The sequence below is a fragment of the Gadus chalcogrammus genome, chromosome 3, assembly GCF_026213295.1.
Source record: "Gadus chalcogrammus isolate NIFS_2021 chromosome 3, NIFS_Gcha_1.0, whole genome shotgun sequence".
NCBI classification, from domain to species: domain Eukaryota; kingdom Metazoa; phylum Chordata; class Actinopteri; order Gadiformes; family Gadidae; genus Gadus; species Gadus chalcogrammus.
Window position 1 is genome coordinate 26,745,991 of NC_079414.1, and position 14,586 is coordinate 26,760,576.

At 52.8% G+C, this 14,586-nt stretch overlaps 1 protein-coding gene and 1 non-coding gene across 5 annotated transcripts in view; both read right to left on the minus strand.

Annotated features, from left to right (window-relative positions):
• htt (huntingtin) overlaps nucleotides 1–14,586 on the minus strand; it is a 50,435-nt gene that overhangs the window by 15,118 nt on the left and 20,731 nt on the right. For all 4 annotated transcript variants that reach the window (XM_056587039.1, XM_056587037.1, XM_056587038.1 and 1 more), the window contains exons 25-48: nucleotides 14,305–14,429; nucleotides 13,854–13,964; nucleotides 13,158–13,235; nucleotides 12,263–12,486; nucleotides 11,939–12,017; nucleotides 11,633–11,794; nucleotides 11,479–11,534; nucleotides 10,904–11,052; nucleotides 9,897–10,033; nucleotides 9,133–9,249; nucleotides 8,897–9,019; nucleotides 8,056–8,324; nucleotides 7,460–7,602; nucleotides 6,957–7,179; nucleotides 6,533–6,674; nucleotides 5,941–6,120; nucleotides 5,011–5,187; nucleotides 4,531–4,607; nucleotides 4,299–4,437; nucleotides 3,858–3,980; nucleotides 3,518–3,734; nucleotides 2,800–2,945; nucleotides 1,610–1,787; nucleotides 52–159 (exon numbers count right to left, since the gene is read on the minus strand). In XM_056587039.1, the coding sequence (XP_056443014.1) occupies nucleotides 52–159; nucleotides 1,610–1,787; nucleotides 2,800–2,945; nucleotides 3,518–3,734; nucleotides 3,858–3,980; nucleotides 4,299–4,437; nucleotides 4,531–4,607; nucleotides 5,011–5,187; nucleotides 5,941–6,120; nucleotides 6,533–6,674; nucleotides 6,957–7,179; nucleotides 7,460–7,602; nucleotides 8,056–8,324; nucleotides 8,897–9,019; nucleotides 9,133–9,249; nucleotides 9,897–10,033; nucleotides 10,904–11,052; nucleotides 11,479–11,534; nucleotides 11,633–11,794; nucleotides 11,939–12,017; nucleotides 12,263–12,486; nucleotides 13,158–13,235; nucleotides 13,854–13,964; nucleotides 14,305–14,429 (3,483 nt within the window). The remainder of the gene's footprint in view (nucleotides 1–51; nucleotides 160–1,609; nucleotides 1,788–2,799; nucleotides 2,946–3,517; nucleotides 3,735–3,857; nucleotides 3,981–4,298; nucleotides 4,438–4,530; nucleotides 4,608–5,010; nucleotides 5,188–5,940; nucleotides 6,121–6,532; nucleotides 6,675–6,956; nucleotides 7,180–7,459; nucleotides 7,603–8,055; nucleotides 8,325–8,896; nucleotides 9,020–9,132; nucleotides 9,250–9,896; nucleotides 10,034–10,903; nucleotides 11,053–11,478; nucleotides 11,535–11,632; nucleotides 11,795–11,938; nucleotides 12,018–12,262; nucleotides 12,487–13,157; nucleotides 13,236–13,853; nucleotides 13,965–14,304; nucleotides 14,430–14,586) is intronic.
• On the minus strand, nucleotides 12,941–13,070 carry LOC130380238 (small Cajal body-specific RNA 14). The gene has a single exon (XR_008895239.1). It is a non-coding gene; the product is annotated as a small Cajal body-specific RNA 14 (non-coding RNA).

Genomic DNA, 14,586 nt, shown 5'->3' on the forward strand with positions numbered 1-14,586 from the left:
CGCGACCCTCCCGGGACGTCCCCGCCCTCCCCATCAGCCGGCTCTACTCACTGATCTCGGGCGGGGGGGCGGAGTCCAGCTGGTCCTCCTCCGCCTCCCGCTCCGCTCTGGTCTTCTTCTTCTCTGGATGCAGCAGCTGGTCGCCCGGACTCACCGCCACTGGAGGGACACAGCGGGTGCGGGACGGCCCAAAGCGATCCAACATTAGGGACCGCCTCCCAACAGGATGGGATACCCTATCTATGGAATAGTCTGCCCCCTGTCATCAGGGGAGCTGAACGTACTCCTCAGTCTGTGGAGGTACGATGTTCCTACAGTTTGGACCATCGTACCTCTACAGTCTGGAGGTACGATGTTCCTACAGTTAGGACCATCGTACCTCTACAGTCTGGAGGTACGATGGTCCTACAGTTAGGAACATCGTACTCCTCAGACTGTAGAGGTACGATGTTCCTAACTGTAGGACCATCATACCTCTACAGTCTGTGGAGGTACGATGTTCCTACAGTTAGGAACATCGCGGTGTGAAACGATGCTGGTGTCAGGAATGATACAGAATGCGTGGATGACGTGTGTCAGTGTCTGCCTGATCAGGATAATGTTCCCGTTTCTGTTTCTATGGATGCGTGTTTGTTTATGCTCGTCTGTGTCTAGATTACTTTCCCTTGTAATTCATTATTCTGTCTGTTGTAGCGTTTTGCGATGACTGCGAATTGATGCCTGGAGCCTCCTTATGGTAAACCTGCCAGCGCCTCTTCCCCCATTTACAATGTTCTGTCTGTCTGTCTGTCTTCCTTCCTTGCTAATTACGGGAGTTATTCTTGCCCTCTGTGGGGGCTAGGGTCAGGGGCAGTGTCATACACACAGGGCCTGTTAAGCCCTTTGACCTGTGACTAAGGGCCATACAAATAAAATAGAATCGACTTGATTTGACAGATGCGGGCGACGTGCTGATGTAACAGAGTCAATTATACAGCAGTAATATGTAGTACTATAATTACACAAAATCTATTTTAATAGTTATAACCTGACATGTCCAGCCTCCTGTGTCCATATGTGGAACGTTTGAGACTCAGTTTCTGTACCCCGACGTTCACTTTCGTGGGTCCCCCCTATAAATGTGCTTCACACTTTGGCCTCTCCCCTTTGGATGTTGTACTCTTTGGGAGAGGTGAGCGACACTGTGGTCACAGAAATGTCCATGTTTTAGCCTCTGTTAAACTACGTTTATAAGTTTACCTGCTAGCTTAAACTTATTGTGTAGTACGCTAACATATTTCTGTCATTTAGTTTGTGTAGTAGCTCACGTTAATAAGAGCTGACCGGAGGATATTGTTATTATTTACACCTTTGTCAGGTACGTTTTCTGTGTTTTAATGTATTAAATGCAACGTATGCCCTTTTGAATGTACTCCTTGGGAGAGGAGCTCACTTTAATAAGAGCTGACCGGAGGATATGGTTGTTATTTACACCTTTGTCAGAATAAACGGAGATCGCCTCCAAAGACATCCTGGTCAGGGCCTCTTCATCACAACACAACGCAGACAACGCCAGAAACCAACCGGTTACGCCCATGAACCAACCGGTGCCCCCCTCCCCCCCGGGTACCTGCGGTGATGATGAGGCGCAGGCAGAGCACCAGGGAGCAGGTGTGGGAGGTGTACTCGGGGCTGGCCAGGCGGCTCCACACGCAGGGCTGCTGCAGGGCGAGGCAGAGGGCGGCCAGCCCCCACTGGAGGTCCACGCTGATGGGCAGCGCGTCCTGGAGCAGCCGCCACGCCATCAGCTGCCCCGGGGGGAGACACAGGGGGTCAGCGTGGGGCGGGGGGCTCAACGATCGGGGCAAATGATCCAATTGCGATTATTGCGTCCAATACTGCGATTGCGATTTAGCATGCGATTCTTTTTATTTTTTTTGTTATGCATCAATCACTAAACAAGCAATAAATCATTCTGTAGTTTGACCAACACAACATTGGAAGCATTCAGCAAAAAAAATATGAATTACATTTTATCGCGTTATACTACATTGCGATGTCGGTTTGAATTGGTTTAATCGCTCTGCCCTAGTTGTGCTGTACGGTTTACTGGATGGTGATGGAGTGACAGTGGTTAGAGACGACAGCTGTCAGATGTTAGTGGGGGACATGTGCTGCCAGTCTGCGCTCTGTCTAAATGCGGTGTGAGACTGCCCCCGGCTTATTTCTGATTAACTAATCCGGGCGTCTCTTCTTTGATTTGACCGGGGAATCGATTAAGCCTGATCGTTCCTCCGCTTCTCTCTCGCTGTAAAGTTTTCAGATCGTACCTGACTCAAGACTCACTTGTTCACAGTTCACCTGGACTCTGCATAGCCTCCCTCCTTACCCCCCTTACACACTTAGTGTGTGTTGTATATCCTGGCACTCATAAATAGTACATAGCATTGTGTAACATCTTCTTCTAGCTATCTCTGTTGTGTACGGGGAATGAGTTAACCTAGTGATGGTTAGTGCTTGGCACTTGGTTCTATGAACATCCTCACTGTACCGACAGTCATATATTGTCGTTTCTCTTTCTTCTGTCAAAAATGTACTCATTGTTAGTCGCTTTCGTTACAAGCTTCTGATAAGTGCCCTAAATGTGAATATGAATGTACTCGGGGAGAACTCCACTACTCCCAAAGCTAGAGGGATTCACTGGAAAGATATTCCACGCTCCACCTTTTTGCCATAAAATAAAATGCCAGATGCCCTCAATGTGAACGTTCATTTAAAAGGGGAGGAGCGCGTCTACGCGACCAGCGTCGTCCCTCTCACCTCGGTGGCCGTGACCGTGAAGACGGTGATGAGGTGCTCCTTGTCGACGGGGATGTGCAGCGAGGCTGGCAGCCTGCTGACACTCAGCAGGTACTGGGACAGCGCCCGGCACAGCGAGAGCACCCTGGGGAAGAACCCTGGCTCGCCTGGAGCCACAGGAGAGGGTGGTGAAGGACAGGTAGACAGAGAAGAGAGGGTGGTGAAGAACAGGTAGAAAGAGGAGATGGTGGTTAAGAACAGAGGAAGGAGTTAGAAGGAGTCGGCATGAACAGATAGCAAAATAAAAACGATAGAGTAATAAAACAGTGAAGGAACATTGACCTGTAGCGCTACACTCCGGCTCAACAATCGGATATAGCAACTCCTCTAGGGAGGTTGTAAATGCAGCACAGCTTCAGTGGAAAAGACAGGATATAAAACTATACAACAAAAACACAAAGTAGTGCGAAGGAAAACCAAAAGAGATGCTAAAGTAAACGCTGAAATAATGACAGAACAGAACAAACAGTATGAATTATTAAGTGGCCAAGTTGTAGTACTTGTGTATTCAAGCGTGTAAATGGAATGTATAAAATGTTTTATACATAATCCTCAGAAGGATGGTTTTATTTTATAGTATTCAGGTCATCAAGTGTTAATACGACCGATCGAGTCAACCAAAGGTGTCACACTGTACTGTACTTCATCGCGCTCCTACCCCCTCTCTACTCATCCGTACCGTAAACTTCAGCCAACTGGTCCCAGTAGGGCTCGGGTTGGGTCGGACTGGTGGGCGGCAGGAAGGACTGGTGGGGGACAGGAAGTGCCTGGGTGACGCCCGCCAGCTGCTCCAGGGTGACCTGCAGCGCCGTCTCCATGAGCAACGACCCCTGACCCCTGGCCAGCCGCTGCCTGCCCACGCTCAGGGAGGGGCAGAGCAGGCTCAGGTTGAAGTCCTGGGGGGGGGAACGGACGACACTCATTATGGGATGCATGGGAGGATGACGCCGAGACCCTCGGAGGGTCGGTGATGGGGGGGGTGGAGGTGGGTGATGGGGGGGAGGGGGCAGCTGTCTCACCTTGCAGCTCATGATGCTGGAGAGGTCGGCGGCGGGCAGCTTGGTGAGCAGCTCGGTGGTCTCCAGCAGCGAGCCGTCCCCGGCCAGACAGCACTGGGACTTCACCAGGTTCACGTACCACTCCTGGAGGACGGGCCCAACGGTTACCACTACACACACTACCGCTCAAAACGTTGGGGTCACTAGGAAATGTCCCTATTTTCTAAAGGAAATCACCGTTTCTTTTCAGAAACACAGACTAGACATTGTTCATGTGGTAAATGACCGTTCTAGCTGGAAACGGGAGATTTGTAATGGAATATCTACATAGGTGTACAGAGAGACATTTCCAACAACCAAAGAGGCTGAAGAGGCTCACATTTGATTCCACTCTAAACGTGGAGCCAACGTTGCTATAGAAACACATTAGCAACGCACATTAGTGTAAAGTCAAAACATCACCTTGTCGGCGACGACCAGTTCCGGGGCAGGTGGCGGATCACCGTCCAGGGGGTGTGACGTCACCGGGGGGGCGGGGCTAGTGGTCTCCTCGGCAACAGTGGCTCGGAACCTGTCCAGCAGAGAGTAGAACCTCTGGTGCCTGCAACAGGAAGGGGAGGAGTCAGACCACGGTCAGCGTTCGCCGCAATCTCAGTACGGGTGCCAAACAATGCATCAACAGACGAAGACCCACCTCTGGGCCAGCCCGCTGGACTGGAGGTAGTCCTGGAGCCGGTCCAGTTCCTCCGTTGGCAGCTGGGCGATGCTGTTCTGTTGGGGGAACGGCAGAGAGAGCTCAGTGCTTTAGTTTAAACACAGTGGAACACAGAAGAAGAAGAAGCCCAACCCAACCCTAACTCAAGTCAATTGGCACGAGTCGATCTAATCAACAGGCAATATCCTCCGTCACGTACGTTTCTCACATACACACGGTAACATGCGCTCGCCGCACACCCACACAAAAAACATCGACACACCCCACACAAAAACGGACACAAAAATACACGGCTACACAAAAATAAATGTGCGCACAGACACAGAAAAACATGTGCAAACACAACGGCGCAAACACAAAAACATGCGAGCACGCACACACGCACATTACATGTGCACACACACACACACACACATAAAAAATGTGCACACACACATACACACACACACACCCCCCCACCTGCAGCGTCTCTGCCAGCAGCATCTCGACGCGGCGGCAGGCCAGCGTGTCGACCATGCGGGCCAGCACCCTGAAGGGCGTGCTGAGCAGCTTGTCCACGTACAGCATCAGCAGGGAGCCCGACTGGCTGAGGTGGATCCCCTCCAGGCACTGCAGGGTCTTCTTCAGCATGGTGGGCTGAGGGGGGGGGGGGGACACAGGGTGTGAGAGGACAGACAGGCGGTATGGGAGAAGAGACAAGCAGTGTGAGAGGAGAGGAGAGACACGGTACGAGAGGAGATGAGAGGAGGGAAGAGGAGAGAAGAGGAGAGAGACAAGCAGTATGAGAGGAGAGGAGAGGAGAGACACGGTATGAGAAGAGATGAGAGGAGAGAAGAGGAGAGAGACAAGCAGTATGAGAGGAGAGGAGAGACACGGTACGAGAGGAGATGAGAGGAGAGAGAAGCAGTATGAGAGGAGGAGAGACACGGTATGAGAGGAGAGGAGAGAGACAAGCAGTATGAGAGGAGAGGAGGAGGAACACGGTATGAGAGGAGGAGAGGATTGAGAAGCAGTATGAGAGGAGGAGAGACACGGTATGAGCGGAGGGAAGAGGAGAGGAGGAGAGACACGGTATGAGAGGAGAGGAGAGGAGCGAGGGGCAGTATGAGTGGAGAGAGGCGAGGTAGGGAAGTTGATGAGGAACAGAAATGGATGTTTTGCTTCAAAGACAATAAGATTCCATTTCCTGTCGAAAACTAAAGCTGAAGTTCCTTGGTCTAAAATGAATCGATAGGAAAATATATAGCGCCAAAAAAGATGAAGCGGTAGTGGTGTGACGCCCAGCGTGCGTATGTTGTCTAGTTTCTGGGTCGCCTCGGTGCACATTAGTGACCGAGTGTTCAGACGCTCATCGTGGGTCCATGAGAGACGCGGGGCTGTGCGGCTCACCGTGGAGAGGTTGTCGCAGCGCGACTGGATGGCCTGGATGAAGAGGCCGCTGGCGGCCGAGTTGCGGTGCACGGCGCTGATGAAGTCCTGCACCGGCGGCTCGTGGGACAGGCTGATGAGGTCGCTGACGTGGTTCACGATCAGCCAGGTGAGGTGCTCAGAGTCGTGGAGGTTCTGACACTGCAGAGAGACACACACAGAGAGAGACGCACACACACACAGACACACACAGACACACACAGTGAGAGACACACACACAGAGACACGCACACACACACACACACAGAGAGAGACACACACACACACACACACACAAACAGATGGAGAGAGACCTTAAGTTATACACAAGAGGACTGCATGCATAACCCTCATTTCAATAATGAGTGTGTGTGTGTAGGTCTGTCTGTCTGTCTGTCTGTCTGTCTGTGTGTGCACACACACACACGCGTGCGTGTAGATAAGAAAGGTATAATGAATGTTCACACATCCACAGAGACGGGTGGTCTCATCATCATCATCACCACCATCATCATTCGAGGAACCATCTAGTGATTGTTGTGCTGACGTGCGCTACGGGGTCCGGGGGTCTCACCACGTAGTCACAGAAGAGGACGAGCGCGCCCCTGCGGACCACCTCCCTGTTGATCATGGCCAGACGCCACTCGGGCTTCTCGTCCTCGCCCTCCCCGGAGGAGTGGGGGCTGAGCAGCTTGGTGCAGGACAGGCTGTGGCCCCTGGGGGCCAGAGGGGACAGGGGGGCGGCGGTTTAGCAGCGAGGGGGTTACCTTAATGAGCACCCCTCAAACACAGGGCCACTCGTAGTAGTGGAGCAGTCGTTCATTTTGTGATAAATGCACCAAATGTGGCAGACGTGTTGACGGATATGTTGGGAACAAAGATACTGTGCTCTGAGAAACTGTCCTAAAAATAAAATATTCTTCATCAACCACCACCATCTTCTCCCCCCCCCCTTTGTACCACCATCCTCAGCACCCCCCCCCCCCCCCCCTCAGTACCTGGGGGTCTGGTGCACCTCGGCCCACCAGGAGTAGTTGGTGTAGTTGATGATGAGCAGCACCTGGCACCAGAGCAGCACCAGGGCGGGGTGGGTGGTGGTCAGGCCCTGGACCCGGGCGTTCAGGGCGTCCAGCGAGTAGAAGGCCCCCGCCTCCCCGCCCACGCAGGGCCCCTCCCCCTTCAGGAGGCGGGACGCCGCCGCCGTGATGCGCCGGAACATCCCTGGGGGGGGGGGGGGGGGAAGAGAGAGAGAGCGAGCGAGAGCGAGAGAGAGAGAATGTGACGGATTGAGGATATATTTCGTAGCATTGGGAGTTTGAGAGTAAGTATTGTACTGGTAGACATGATATTTTTGCAGGTAACTGACAGAAATATGAATTATTTTGTTTTACATCCTTTCAAAATAGTGTTTTACAGACGTGCTGGTCCACAGAGTGGTGCGTGTGTATGTACTGTATGTGCGTGTATATGTGTGCGTGTGCGTGTGCGTGCGCGTTCTCACCGCTCTTGAAGATGTGGATGAGGCACATGAGCAGGGTGCCCAGCTGCTGGCAGTAGAAGGTGTGCTGCTGCTCCGTCATGTCCACCTTCACCTGGCGGCACGAGATGTCCTCCAGCAGCACCCCCACCAGCTGGAGGAGGAACCTGGGGGGGGAAGGGGGGGGGGGGAGGAGAGGGAGGAGGAGGAGAGGAAAGAGAGGAGGAGGAGGAGGAGGAGGGAGGAGGAGGAGGAGGAGGAGGAGGAGGAGGAGGAGAAGAGGGAGGAGGAGGAGGAGGAGGAGGATGAAAGGAAATTCATTTATAAGGCACATTTAAAAACAGTTTTCACTTGTCAAAGTGCCGTACATGGTGCAAAGAGGCATATAAAGGAACACATACCACATACATAGACATAGATAAAAACATATAAAATAAACGACATATCACAAAAGGGGAGGAAAGGCCAGGGAGAAAAGGTGTGTTGTTCATACAGATACAGTTCTGTTGGTTTCTTATTTTTATATCAGTTAATCCATTTGTTTTTTCGCACCTCGCTCCTCTTATCTCATTAGCATATTAGCGATCATATCCGGGGGGGGGGGGGGGGGGGGGCGTTACCTGGCAAACGTCTCCTCGGGCTGGGCCCTCACAGCCACCTCCCCGCCCGCCTCCTGGTTGCCGGGGGCGACGGCGGCGGCGGGGACGGCCCCGGGCTGGGGGGGCCCGTGCTGATGGAGGGCCCGGATGGTGGGGCAGCCCAGCAGCGCGGGGGACAGGGAGAGCTCGTGGACGCGGGACAGGACGATGTCCTCGGTGGACTGGGAGATCAGCACCCGCAGCACGGCCAGGATACCGGACACCCACAGCTGGACCGTGGAGACCGAGGCCTGGGGGGGGGGGCGGGGGGGTTAGACCGGGGGTGCTGAAGAGGGGGTACCCGTACCCCTGGGGGAACCTTGGATACCACAGGGGTATTAAAAAATGTTTTTTTTTTTAAAAACACAGTCACCCTGAGCTAGTTTCGATTCTGAAAGCTAGACAATTAAAGAAGTGTTTGAAGTGGAAATCTGTAAATAAGGAGAACGGTAAAACCATCAAAAGACTCACTTGTTCAGAGTTCACCTGGACGCTGCAAAGCCTTCCCCCTTCTCCCCCCTTACTCCCCTAAAACCCCCCCCTTTTACACACAGACTGTATCTCGTACGTCCTGCCACTTAAAAAACAGTGCTTAGCATCGTGTAGCGTCTTATCCTAGCTATGTCTGTTGTATACGGGGAATGGGTTAACCTAGTGATGGTTAGTGCTTGGCACTTGGTTATATGAACATCCTCACTGTACCGACAGATATATTGTTGTTTCCCTTTCTCCTGATAATTGTACTTATTGTATGTCGCTTTGGATAAATCGTCTGAATGTAAACGACGCCAGAGTGCGTCCTGGGTGCTGGGTGGGGCGTTACCATGGTAGCGGGGGTGGTGAACATGCTCTTCAGCAGCATGTCGACGGGCCGGAGGGAGGAGGGGGCCACCGTCTCGAAGAGGGTGTTGAGCACGCCCAGAGCCTCGGGGGAGTCCAGGTGGATCTGGGGACACACAGCTCACCCGCTCAGTCCCGCGTGTTCTGCACAACGAGTCGGTTCTCCGTCACCGTGACCTCGACACACACACACACACACACACACACACACACACACACCTGCTGCTTGGCGATCATGGGCAGGATGACGTCGGCGATCTGCCGCGACAGCCTCTTCCACTTGTCCTCGTTCTCCTTGTGACACTGCTGGAGGACCAGGATGAACATCTCCAACACCTGGGAGGCACAGGAGAGAGTACACATCAAAACGGACGGAAACGGACGGAAACAACCTGATAAAGACACTTCGATACGAGAATCGATACGCTGGCGCTGTCAATCTATTTTTTGCATTTTTATGCTTCATTCACGAAGAGTTAGACTGGAAATATCGCCGAAAATATCGTCATTTTAATCAATCTAATTTAATCTTAACAGATTTCCGCGCTCCTCCAGGTGGCGCTCAACACATGAATGAGGGAAACTTGAACAGGAAGTTCACCAGCCAAAGACAAGGAACTGAAAAACGGATTGAATAATAATAAAAATATATTGAATATCGTCGAGTCACTGTATCGCCCCGTTATCAGTATGGTGAGGTACCCTGTGATCCCGCCCCCCCCACGACCCGTCTGTGTGACAGAGCGTGTGCCGTGCACCCCCCCACCGACCCGTCCGTGTAACAGAGCGTGTGCCGTGCGCCCCCCCACCGACCCGTCTGTGTGACAGAGCGTGTGCCGTGCGCCCCCCCACCGACCCGTCTGTGTGACAGAGCGTGTGCCGTGCACCCCCCCACCGACCCGTCCGTGTGACAGAGCGTGTGCCGTGCACCCCCCCACCGACCCGTCTGTGTGACAGAGCGTGTGCCGTGCGCCCCCCCCCACCTGGTGGTACTGGATGAGCCTCAGCAGCATGGACACCACCACCTCCTTCTGCGTCTCCAGCTCCTTGCCCGCGTCCGCCTTGTTGGAGCCGCGCAGCACGAACAGGTCGTGGACGATGGGCTGCAAGGCCGGGATCGCTATGGCAACAAGAGGGGGCGGTCCGTTAGACATGAGCCGGTGAGCGAGTGAGTGAGTGAGTGAGTGAGTGAGTGAGTGAGTGAGTGAGTGAGTGAGTGAGTGAGTGAGTGAGTGAGTGAGTGAGTGTGTGTGTCCGAGTGAGTGAGTCAGTCAGTCCGAGTGAATGAGTGAGTGAGTGAGTGAGTGAGTGAGTGAGTGAGTGAGTGAGTGAGTGAGTGAGTGAGTGAGAGAGTGAGTCTGAGTGTGTGAGGATGAGAGTGAGTGAGTGAGTGAGTGAGTGAGTGAGTGAATGAGTGAGTGAGTGAGTGAGTGATGTGAGTGAGTGAGTGAGTGAGTGAGTGAGTGAGTGAGTGAGTGAGTGAGTGAGTGAGTGAGTGAGTGAGTGTTCGAGTGAGTGAGTGTTCGAGTGAGTGAGTGTTCAAGTGAGTGAGTGAGTGAGTCAGTCCGAGTGAGTGAGTGAGTGAGTGAGTGAGTGAGTGAGTGAGTGAGTGAGTGAGTGAGTGAGTGAGTGAGTGATTGGGTGAGTGAGTGAGTGAGTGAGTGAGTGAGTGAGTGAGTGAGTGAGTGAGTGAGTGAGTGAGTGAGTGAGTGAGTGATGTGAGTGAGTGAGTGTGTGTGTCCGAGTGAGTGAGTCAGTCAGTCCGAGTGAATGAGTGAGTGAGTGAGTGAGTGAGTGAGTGAGTGAGTGAGTGAGTGAGTGAGTGAGTGAGTGAGAGAGTGAGAGAGTGAGAGAGTGTTCGAGTGAGTGAGAGTACCGAGTGAGAGAGAGTCCGAGCGTGGCTGAGTGAGTCCGTGCGCGTCTGTCTGAGTGTGTGTGTTGGTGGGTGAACCGGAGTGCGTGCGTGTGCGTGTGTGTGCAGGGGGTTCACCGTGGGTGACGGCCTTCCTGCCGCTGGCCATGATGCCGTCACACAGCTGGATGATCTTGGGGATGCTGATGATCTGCTTGGAGTGGTAGCGCTCGTACGACAGCAGCACCAGGAACAGGAAGATGTTGGGGATCACCGCGTCAGAGTCCCTGGGGGTGGAGGGACGGAGGTTCACGGTAGAACACACACCAGTCTCCCCCAGAAAATATCTTAGTCAAGTTTTGAATTCCATTCAAAAAACGTTATGGCACGACCATTGTTGTTAACAGCATAACCGATGCTTTTTATCTTTATTTTTTATATCTGAGTATGTTTTCTTTCCCTACGAGAGATTTCTACTTTGTTCATGCATAATAATTTAAAAATATTTATATTAAAATATATATTTATTATTAATAAATGATTCTTTTTTTTTTTTTTAATGCATTGGTAGTCAAGGCGGGGCCTTATGGTTGCTAAGGCGGCCGCCTTCACCATACAGTGCTGGGGGAAACGCTGCACACGATGCACGCGCTTAGAGGGTCCGACCTGCTTGGAGACGCGGCCCCCGGTACGGGGGAGAGAGGAAGTCTTACCGGAACTGGCCGACTTCAATGAACTCAAACTGCTTCAGGACAAAGCCGATGAACACCTGAAAGGGTTTCAGGGGGGCAGGCATTAGAATCAGAAGGCAGCAGGAACCAGAAACAATGAGGGTGACGGAGAGAGGAACCCCGGCCCGCGTCCCACCTGGTCCGAGTCCAGCAGGCAGTAGTTGACGCGGAGCTGGACGAGCTGGGCCAGCAGGTCCAGGACCTGCCTCTGCAGGGCCACGGACGTGCTGGTGGTGTACTGCTTCAGGGCCTTGATCACCAGCGGCTCGAACAGACGGATGTGGTTGTGGATGGCGTTCTGCGGAGGTACAACGGCATGAGGTCATTACTGACTGGGCAGGGGGGAAACCGGGCAGGGGGAGAGGGGGGAGGGGGGAGAGGGGGGAGAGGGGGGAGAGCTCCGAGTTCACCCAAGAACAGGGTCCGAGGCTGGGGGGCCTACCTTGTCTCCTCTCTGCCGCGTCACGTTGGTGATGCTAGACCTCAGCTGATTGGACACTTTCTGCATCACATCGAACCACCTGGAGGGACAGAGAGAGACGGGGACGTCGGTTTGTTAGCCCTAAAAACCAGTCGACAGTAATTGAACCCACCCTAGATTGCCTTCATCGTATGAGAATCTTACGATGAAGGCAATCTAAGTGCTATGAGCAGTTACAATGCTCGATGCTGTGTCGGTATATTCTCTGTATCGGCCGATACTCGAGTTCAGGAATCGAATCGGGAAGGATGTAAAAAGGTAAGGGAACATCTGCAGGTGACCCACCCGGACGCGTCCTGCTCGTGCTCCGCCTGCACCATGTTCCTGAGGCTGGCGTCGGCGAGGGCCTGGGTGAAGTGCGTGTAGGGCGCCATGAAGCAGTAGTGGTAGAGGCCCGGCCGCAGGTTGGAGGAGCCCAGCCGGAGGGCCTTCCCCTGGGAGCGGCTGGGCCCGCTCAGCGCCCCGTCGTACTGGGAGGCCAGGTTGGTGCCGAACAGAGTCTTCAGCAGCTGGTGGACACCAGACAGGGAGAGGTTTATGAACCACGGGACTGGGTCGGACTCTGCTGCACCACTTCACAATGTTGACGCTTAAAGCTGCAGTAGGCAGTTGTTTTAGAAGCTTTTTTTTTTGTCGTATTCCTTGATTGGATGACCTATTTATCTACCCATTTACCTGCCGTGCACTGATTGTGAATGACCCGAGTCGTCCACACAGCTAGGCAGAGCTATTGCTTAAGCTAGCAGGCTAGTCACATGTTTTGGGGGCGTGGCCTTGGAGGGTTGCCACTCCCCCAAAACACATTCAAAACCTAGAATACTCTGGCTGCTTTCTTCAAATGGCCTACCCTAGCATTAAAACTAAAAACACAAAAACTATAAACAATAACATGCACAACAATGCATGAATCACAACATACACAAAACATATTAGAATTCGGGAGAAAGGCCCCATTCTGAGAGGTTTGTGTGGAGCCATCGCACAGGGAACCCGATAACTTTACAGGCCCTGTCGGCAGGAACCAGCGTCTCTCTGCGTGGAGCCCGCGGGCTGCGGGGCACGGCTCAGCCCCGCAGCCACAGGGGGGCGCCACACACACACACACAGCACCAACAGGGAGGCAGGCGTCAGATCTGGGATCAGACTGAGGTCAACAAGGTACACACAGCGGGGCACTGACCTGCTGGACGCACAGGGTGGCCATGGTGGGCTCCCTCAGGAAGCAGGCCTTGAGGTAGCCCAGGATCTCCTCCACACACTGACAAGGAACACGGAGAGTATCACGACATTGCTTTGGCCTAAAAAAAATGTTGGTTTGCTTCCGGTTTCCGACCGACCCCGTCATGTTATGTACGACCCAAATAATTAAATGAGCTTTAAAAAAAAAAAAATATATATATATATATATATATTTTATTTTCTATGCAAACTATAATTACGTTTTTGTACAGCTCCTCTTCATTCTATACAAGGATGAGCGATTTTTCTCGTTTTTAAATGAAAACAACCTACCTATCATTCGCTGCCGCTGGAAAAAATAAAGTAAAAAAATAAAATAAAATAAATTCCCTACCTACCCATGACCTCAACTGACAACCAACAGGAACCAAACTTTTATTTTTTTTAGGCCTTATTTATTATAGCTTGGTTTAGATATGAAAACAGTGATGGTACACACACAACGCCAGCTTTGTGTGTATGTTCCCACGTCCTTCTGTCAATCGGCTGAGCACATACACAGATAAGGACGCCAACGAGCGAGTGTTTACACGGGCAACGGGACCACAACTGAGGTTACACAGGCGTGACCAGGCAATGTGTCCGTGTTTACACGTCGGATTGGACTGCGGAGTGACAGAGCGGGGGCGGGCCGTACCTTGCCGATGTCGTGGAGCGTGGCCAGCTCCAGCAGCTGGGACAGCACGTCTAGCGCAGAGCGCAGGAAACCCCCGAACTTCTCCTGGCTGCTGTGGAGGTCCAGCGTCACCTAGGAGACGAACGAAGGCATCGTACGGTTTACGTCGTAGCGAGAGCGATCTTTAATAGAGACCCAGCAGAATCCAAACTGTTAAGTGTAGACGCGTTAGCTACATTTTACTGTGACTTGTGCAGATATATTATTAAATAGGGGTGTGAAAAAACATCGATACGGAGGTATATCATTGCCCCTTATCGTGCGTTATGAGAATCGATGAATCAATTTGGCGCTTTATCCTTCAAGCTGGAATGACTTCCTGTCCTTCTAGCTTGAAGGACATTTTTTTAAAGGACCAACATGAAGCTGATCTTCCCGTCAGCGCAGTGCAGCGCCAGTGGGCGACGCCCACCTTGTAGTTGGCGTGCGTGGCCTTGAGGACGTCGTAGAGCTTGAGGTAGGGGGGCAGGTGGTAGAAGCTGCCGATGGTGCTGGACTTGCTGACACCCGGGGGGCCGGTACCGTCGCCCGGCCGTCCTGCTCACAACAACAACAACGATCACACTCGACGTCAGGGTGAGGGTCAGGAGGCCAGACATCGCCCGGTCCTCAAGGGAGCATGGTCGTGTGTGTGTGTGTGTGTGTGTGTGTGTGTGTGTGTGTGTGTGTGTGTGTGTGTGTGTGTGTGTGTGTG